This window comes from Sander lucioperca, chromosome 7 (assembly GCF_008315115.2).
Source record: "Sander lucioperca isolate FBNREF2018 chromosome 7, SLUC_FBN_1.2, whole genome shotgun sequence".
NCBI classification, from domain to species: domain Eukaryota; kingdom Metazoa; phylum Chordata; class Actinopteri; order Perciformes; family Percidae; genus Sander; species Sander lucioperca.
This window is the reverse complement of record NC_050179.1, coordinates 26,114,561-26,123,316: the sequence shown is the minus strand read 5'-3', so window position 1 is coordinate 26,123,316 and position 8,756 is coordinate 26,114,561. Positions and strand designations below refer to the sequence as shown.

The 8,756-nt window shown below is 41.7% G+C and overlaps 1 protein-coding gene across 1 annotated transcript in view; it reads left to right on the top strand.

The window, feature by feature from the left end:
• hsf4 (heat shock transcription factor 4) overlaps positions 1 to 8,522 on the top strand; it is a 30,436-nt gene extending 21,914 nt beyond the window's left edge. Inside the window, exons 9-13 of the mRNA XM_031294848.2 lie at positions 312 to 542; positions 753 to 870; positions 1,100 to 1,165; positions 4,434 to 4,524; positions 7,269 to 8,522. Coding sequence (XP_031150708.1) covers positions 312 to 542; positions 753 to 870; positions 1,100 to 1,165; positions 4,434 to 4,493 — 475 coding nt within the window. The 3' untranslated portion in view covers positions 4,494 to 4,524; positions 7,269 to 8,522. The remainder of the gene's footprint in view (positions 1 to 311; positions 543 to 752; positions 871 to 1,099; positions 1,166 to 4,433; positions 4,525 to 7,268) is intronic.
• Positions 8,523 to 8,756: the final 234 nt, after the last annotated feature.

Below are 8,756 nucleotides of genomic sequence, written 5' to 3'. Positions count from 1 at the left end.
AAGTAACCCCCACAATTAGCTCTACAGCTATTGCAGCATGTAGGAGTCTAGGATGTTGTGAAAGAGGTCATGGATATTGGATCATAAAACGGTGCTGTCTTTCTCGAGAAAGTGTATTCAGAGTAGAGCACAGTGAGTATGATGAGGAAGTTGGTGTTTATGCATCAAACTGTTAGCGGGCTTATTTAATGGAGATAAGCATGACAGAACATGGCAAAATGAACAAAACTAACCCTGTTTCAAGGTTTTCTTGACCCACCTAATACTACTGTAGTTATCTTTTGACTCACAGTTTTTGACTCTACCAACAGGGAGAAGTGCATGATGCTAATCAAAGAAGAGCCAGTAAGTCCAGGAGTGAGAGGAGGAGGGAAAGGAGGCAGCTTAGGGGGAGGAGAGGCCGTAGCGTTGACCTCCTCCTGTGAGGTGTGTTCCTCAGAACCTCCTGTTCTCCCCGTCGCTATGGTCCAGTCTGTTCTGGAGGGGAGGGGCTCTGTGGCTTCTATGATGGAGAAGAGGAGCAAGAGACCTGCCCTAGACAGGTAGCTGCTCAAACTAGATAGACATACATACAGTAGACAATTCAATGTACACAAAGATGTTTGTAAAGTAATGCAAGCAGTGAGCAAGGGACCCTGTGTGTATGTGTTTATATATTACATATTAATATGTGTGTGTGTGTGTGTGTGTGTGTGTGTGTGTGTGTGTGTGTGTGTGTGTGTGTGTGTGTGTGTGTGTGTGTGTGTGTGTAGAGTGGAAGTTTCAGATGCAGTGGAGAATGTGGACATGAGCCTGGAGGAGCTGCAGCAGCTGCTGCTCAGGAGCCATCAGCAGAGTACTGTGGAAGCTGGGACCAGCGCTGTTATGGATGTCAGTAGCTCTGTGCTATACAACTTGTTTAACTGCATGTAGATTCAGATGTGTCCGATAGTTGAAATTTCAAACTGGTAGTTGTGTCTGTCATTGCTTAAACAGCCAATGACTTGAACTGTTCCTTCATATTGACCTACACTGATGAATGTTTTTCTCACTCCTGTTTCTCTCTCTCTCTCTCTCTCTCTCTCTTTCTCTCTCTCTCTCTCTCTCACTCTCTCTGTAGCCCTTCAGTTTAAGCCTGCCTCTGACTGAGTGGAACTTCACTGAGATGGAGTCCAACCTCAAATCAGTAAGTTATAAAGTGTGAGAGCTGCACTTGGACAGAGCTTGGAGGAGGATGATTTCAGGAGTAACCTGCTTCTTTTAATCATGCAACGTAATGGCATCTCCTCTGCTTAACTACTTTACTCTCATCACAAAATGTATATGACACTACAAGTTGCCTACATTGCCTATTGAGTCTAGTTTTAGGGAGCAGGTCTTTAAATCTGCATTAATTGTTTTTTGGCCACTTTGAGGCACTGCAACAAGCTGTCAGCACAACATTGGCATCATCTTATAAAGTTGATATGGTGAATATGTTTCAACAAGTTGCCACTCGCCGAAACTCAGCAGACAAAGAGCAAAATTATCATTCATTTGGAGTTTTGTTTGTGTCCTCCTGGCAAATGTATGTCACATATGCACTAGGGCTGCACGATGTGAGGAAAATATCTAATTGCGATTATTTTGACTGATATTACGATTGCGATATGATTCACGATATTGGAGGGAATTTTATTTTTGTATCATTATCTTATTTTCCTAGAAAAATATTAAAATAAAATAAAAATGAAATTATTATAATGTGATTTTTTTCAAGGATCTGTACAAAACAAAGATTTTTTTCTTTAGTCTGTAGGATACAATTTGTAGGCTGGAGCACCACAATACTTAATTCAGAAGTGTTGAACATGTTATGCTTTAACAAAAATTGCGCCCCCCACTTGCGATTCACCAACAACATTAACATTACCCCCCCCCCCCCCCCTGCGATTTGGATATTGCAGTAGTCCATTTTGCGATTTCGATAAAATTGCGATTAATTGTTCAGCCCTAATATGCACACTCCCTTTAGGTCTGTTTTTGTCCAAACAAAAAAAAAAAAAATATATATATATATATATATATATATATTATTTTTTTTTCTCATTAGCGGCTAAACATTCAACAGCTACTTGCTAACTTTGTCTGTCTGTCTGCACAGCCTGAGACTGAACCAAAACATCAACTCATTTAGAATTTTTTTACTTCTTGTGCAGCAGAGATCTCCCTACACCACAACACATTCTCACTCCCATTGCGTAAAATACGGACGCTTGGTCAGGTGCCTTTGGCGTTGTTATTGATGCTAAAAATCTCATTTTGCGTCCGATCTAAACACGCTCTATCTAAACGCGCTGCGACCGGACTATTGTCGTCACTTTTGACGCAGTTAAGTTTAGGGAAAGATCGATGGTGGGCTTATAAAAGGTGCATTTACGTGACACGTGGGACAATAATGGGACAGTTGGTTTTAGAAAAGAAGAACGCAACAGTTGGGTTTAGGACCCAACTGTGAAAGTCCTATGTTGTTTGACCCATCCACCACCCCAACCAACCTCCCCACGTGGAATTTCGGGCTTTCATACTACTTGCTACCGCTGTCTTATTGCGTCGTATTTGACGCTGAGAGCCAATGACCAAGCGCCCCGTATTTTAGGAGTTGGGAGTGAGAATGGGTTGTACACCACACCATGCCTGGTGGGTCTTCATCTTTTCAGGTTGTCCAGAGCAAAAACAGCACTGTCTTAGAGGTTCATACTTGTATTTTGTGTTTCTACTAGAACATGTTTACATACTTTAATGTTCAAAAAACACTTTTTATTTTTCTCATACTGCCGAAAAAGCCCAATCTGCTCTGATTGTTCAGCGTTTCTGGGTCTCCGCATCTGCTCCGCTGTATGGATGTATAATAAGAATACAGTGTTGGCGGTGGGCCCCTGTTCATTCCTATGAGAGTTGCTCAGTAGCGCACTATGGCGTCCATAGAGCAGGCGCACTAGACTTCCGCCGGCTGAGTCGGCTACTTCTGGTTTAGCGCTCTGCTAACTTGAATAGGGATTAAAGGATTTAATTGTGCGTCTTTTCTAGACTTTCCAAATGTTTTTGGACCGAATGGATCAAATTCTGATAGTGATACGAGTCATTTTGTGAGGGGTGTAACGCTCAAAAAAACATATCCACTACTCTTTCGCCATGTAAGTCTATGGGAAAAAGTCATTTTGGGCCCCATTGCATCACGTGACAGACCAGGAAGTTGTAATTACACCGTTTGGCCACTATGTCAAATGGGCTTCAAAGCCTGGCGTACTTCCTTGAGGGGCCTGCTCTGCTCTGACCTGACATGTTCCAGCAGGAACGTGATCTGAAATTAACATCTGCAATCAAGATTACAGGTTTCTGCCCCCCACTCCCCTCTTCAAAGTTTGCTAGAAAAAAATCAATAATGTCGTTGAAGTGCAATTTTCTTTCCACCTTGCATTGAATAGAGGGTGAGGCTTTACATTGTCGGGCTCACTGTAAATAGTCTTTCATGCGGTTGTGTAAAGTTCTCCCACCACCAGCAACCATTGCAGAAAGAGTACAAAACAGCCTGATAGTATACAGCACCTCTCCAAATCCTCTCTGCTTTTTAAAGATTGCATTTAACAGCTGAAGCAGAGAGAAGTTAGGTGGGAAATTGGTGCCATGAAATCATAAATGATTTGGTTTGGTAGTGAAGACTTGTTTGCTAAGAGATTAGAGATAAGAGATAAGAGATAAGATTTGACTGGAACTCTTTTAATTACGTCATCTTGTTGTGCCCTATTCTTCTGCAATGGTTTATTGGCACCTGACTGGAGAATTAGCTCCACTGTTTATCTTGCCCAGCTCCATATATTTGCTCCTCTCTCTCTCTCTCTCTCTCTCTCTCTCTCTCTCTCTCTCTCTTTCTCTCTATCTATCTCTATCGCTCTTTATCCTCAGTTCCTCATTACTGCTGCTGATTCTCTTCCACCTCGTCTTCCTCTCTTGCCTGACTGGGCTACACTTGCACCAGCCAAATATACCCAGCGAGAGCTGTTGACTAGTTAATGTAGCTTAACAGAAGCACTTTAATGCAAGAGGATGCGGTGGATGTGCTTTTAGAAAATAGCCACCTGGTCTATGTGGGTTTGAATCATCCCTGGCCACATTGCCAGATGACCACAACCAGGGCTCTTCACCTATATTAGCAACAAAGTGGAGCAAAAAGCGCTGTATCATGGGTCGGGTGGTGAACTTAATGTTGTTGGTGCATTTGTTGGCAGCCCGGCTTCTGCATTAAGGGACAGGACTTCTAACATCACATAACCATTATATTCTGCTGAATGAACACATGATAAAGATGTTGGATAACAGATATCCAACTTATATATAGCACAAATGTTCTGTTATTTGTTATGAAATTAAGGGCTAGGGTTAAAGTATGTGTGCATGTGTTTTTTCCTTCACAGTACATGTTCCAGAACCAGGAAGCGGAGGCTTTTCCAGCTACTGGCTGTGAGGAACAGTGATCGATCTCGGTGGTCTTTTCTGAAGGTGAAGGTAACGATCCTATGACTTGATCTGTTAGTGAATTGGTCAGTATAACAACATCTGGAGCAAACAAATCTTAGGATAACGATAGTGATATTATATATTTTGTATGTCAACAAATCTCATGGAAACACCTTAACCAACAATGTGTTAGTGTCTTTAAATGCTTTCTGACTACCCCAGCCTGTCTGTGGAACTTCGCCCAAAGCCCATTGGTTTCTCCTGAAGTGAAGTAGGGTCCAATGGTTTCCTACTGATTCGAAACAATATTTAAAAATGGTTCATGAATATATACTTTCCTTACTTTCCTGCTGGTTCTAACCTTGATATCAGGACTTTTTACATGTTTTCACATAAATGTACAGTTAGTTGTCACGGCACAACCACAACTCTGGGAAACTTGATATTATTGTTACGTTTAGGGCTTCCAGAGCTTTGTTTACCCGTACGTATGAAACTCCAGAGACTAGCGCTAGTCCGCCAGGCTAAAGATAAAGTGGAAGGCCTACCTGTCACCTGGATCCACTGCCGCTTCGTCTTCCATCTAGCTCCGTCCTTAACCGGCATCGATTACCCTTGATGCTCCGGAATTTGTAGACATTTAAGACGCGGACAAAACATCGGACAAAACATTAACGCAACTTGATGGGGAAAAGGAGGATTCGTTACGGCATTTCGAAAACACATGGCTTTCTTCCCGACTCTCTCAGTCTGTCCTCAACTTTTGCTTTTGTAAACTCTGATGCAGTTAAGGCACACCCATCTCAGCCTGGCGCTAGGCCAAAACAGCCAATAGGAAAAGACTATGCCGTGACATAGTCTTCCACTATATTGAGAAGTGGAGGCGTCCAAATGCCCCAACAGAGCAATCAATGCGCCATTGCAGCCAAGTAGCCTTCCGGTAATAGCTTTTTTTCAGGCTTCTGAATTGGCAACATGCCAACATCTTCTTCTCTCTGTGATTGGTCGACTTCTTTTTTTAAATGGTCTTGTGTGGACAGATTTTTTTTTTTTGAGAATGAAGGAGGGAAAAACCCTGTTTTTAAAAATACTTGTGTTATCATAAATAAAATAAATGAAATTGAATTGAATTATCACAATTACTGGTTCCAGTAGGAAAAGAGCACAACTCACACACAACCCAAATACAGGTTCGGAACACAGGTAGTCACTCCAAAACTCAGGCAAAGGTTTCACAGCTGCCTTGCTTAGTTTGGTTGAATTAAACCCTGGAGCGTTTACCCCCTGCAGTTTGTTTGAGCAGGTGTGAAGGCAGAAAACCAGACCGAAACAACCAGAATAGTCTGGATACAAATAAACTCTGGTGCCCTTCAGTACGGTTTCATTTGTGGTAAGAATGTGATCCAACCGCGATCCGACTCAACTACCAGGTGTACTCTGCAAGTTTGAGCTAAATGGCTCCTGTAGTCAGCTGCGCTTTATAATCTGCAATGTGGCAGAACTTGCAAACTGTAGCAGCTTGCAATGTTTCTCCCACAAAAAATAGACTGCGGTTAAGCTCGCCATCACTCGCATCTCCGTGGTCAAACCAGATGCCGCTCAAGTTGGAGACAGACGCCGGCAAAGAAGAGCGAAGTCTCGGAGAGCAGAGCCGACGTAGTAACGTCACTCACAAAACAATGTCTGAAAAATGATTTCGGTGAAATGAACTGGTTTGACCATTGAGATGCAAGAAATATGCACTAGTCCAGAACACAGGACCTTCTTCCTGTATTTACTTTCTTGCTCCCGCCCTAGACACATCTGACCAATAAGCGTGGTTTGTAGTGATGCATTTTGGTTCGCTTGGATTTTTCTCTGTGTGCAACGAAACTGAATCAAGGGGAAAATGCTCCAAGTTTACAAATTCATCAACTGATTTGGACCAGAGCAAAGGAACTACAGGTGTGAAAACACCCTTAGTCTAAGATGCAGAATAATGTTCCAAAAAAACACAACGGGGCTTTCACACATGACTTCGTTATCCCTCTTGGTGCGGTTCGTTTGGCCAGGTGTGAATACAGCAATCGCACTCGGGTGCGCATCAAAAGCGGACCAAACAAGCGTAGTGAGACCTCCTTGATGAGGTGGTCTCGGTACGCTTTCAAACGAACTCTGGAGCGGTTCATTTATGATGAGAACGGGATCCGACCTCGAACCGCACCAACTGTGTACTCCACAAGTCAGAGCTAAATGCATTTAGCTCTGACTTGACATTTACATTAGCTCACAAGAAACAATGTCTGGAAAATTATTTAAATGAAATGAGCTGGTTTGACCACGGAGATGAGAGAAATATGCACTAGTCCAGTACGCAGGACCTTCTTCCTGTATTTACTTTCTTGCTCCCGCCCCAGGCACATCTGACCAATGAGCGGTAGCAGTGATGCATTTTGGTACGCTTGGATTTCTCTCCGTGTGAAACGAAACCTAAACCAAGGGGAAAATGCTCCAACTTTACAAACTCATCAACAGATTCGGACCAGAGCATACATACTATAGGTGTAAAAAAACGCCTTAAGAAAGTACAAGGAACTGTTTTGTCACGTTAGGAAGGGAACATTATACTATCAGTATGGAGAGGAGGGATGCATACAGCAACCAGTAACTGTACATATGGCATATAAGTATCTTATTAACACAGAATTGAACAAATCCAGAGCTATACTGTTGTTTTCCTTCATGTGTAACTATAGAGATGCTGTGCATGCCCAAAGACTGACCCTGTCATCTCTTCTGGTTTCTCTCCTCAGGCCACAGAAGCTGATGTCCTCCTCATCGTCGAATATCTGCATGGGTTTGATCCCACAGCCCTGCCAGGCTGTTTCTTACACGTGGCTTTACTTTCTTTCTTTTCCATTCACATGCCTACAAAATGCAGCAATGAAAAAGCCTGTACCCTTATATTTCCTGGCCAGCTGACTGCCATTGGGCCCATCAGCCACCGGCTATGTGGGCATCACCGCTGTCTGCATGAGGAAAGACACTGCTCTAAGTTTTACATAGTGACCCAAACAAACCAGTGTGTTTTCACATAATAATATCTAGACTCCAATATAAAAGCCAGCTGGATGCAGACAGTGCATTATTGGCTCTAGCACTTTAGTCTTTGTGTGAGAGGGAGTTCCTGCTTGTGGAAGTGACTTTTTCCTCCTCTACTGTATAAAGAATCTATTACAGCTGTACAAATGAATATTTTTATTATTTTATCCTTATTACAAAAATACTGTATTTGTATCCAAGAGAAACCTATCTTGGGGGGCAATGTAGCATACTGTATATTACAAGTTATGTGATTTTTTTTTTTCAGTCCGTGTAAGAGTGTTGAAATATATGCTCCTCATATATTTCATGCATTTCAAATCACGATAAATGTGTTGAGATAGATCAGAGGTGAGTTAGCCTTCCGTGATATGAAAGGTTCTTCTAGCAAAAAATATGGATTCCAGCCACTCTAAAATCTGTTAAGAAACCTTTAGTTTTTTTTAAACATATCACGAAAGGAGGTTTTACACACTGAAGCACCCATCTAATGTATCTTTGCACAGGCCTGACATGTAGCTAGAGACTTAGAGTTACTTCTCTTCTGTCCATTTAAATGTGAAGTTTAAAGGAAATATTAAAATATAGACTTCTCATTTGACAAAACCATGAACACCACTGCATTTTTGCACAATCTGTATCACTATTTATATATAGTTATGACGACAGCTCATATATTTTCTGTTTGTAGATGACCAACGCTTTGTTGCTCTACACATGCATGTCTAAATACTAAATACTGGCCTCAATAACAGGGTTTTCCAAAACTCAAAAGCAAAATTAAGACTTGGAGACATGATGTCTCTGAATGTTATTGCTTTTTTGAGTTGGAAACAAAGGCCACACATTGAGTTAAGACATGAGTGTGCATGGAACATAGAAAACCCTGATAGAAAGTCAAGACAGTGGGATGCTACTTTTCATACTTTGTAAAGCAGAAAGAGAGCGAGAGAGAGAGAGACAGAGAGAGAGAGAAAAAATTTAAGAATACTCAACTGTCCAGGAGCTAGTCTTTTAAAAGATTACATTATGGTTGACTGCATTTAATTAAATGTATGGTGAGGTGGTTACTTGAGAATTGAATCTGTTATAGAACCATAAATACCTGCTTGAAGAAATGCATATGAATTCTTCTGGATTGCTAAAGATGATCAATAACCATTTGATGTAAAATATTAGTCCTCAGCACTGGTTGCAGG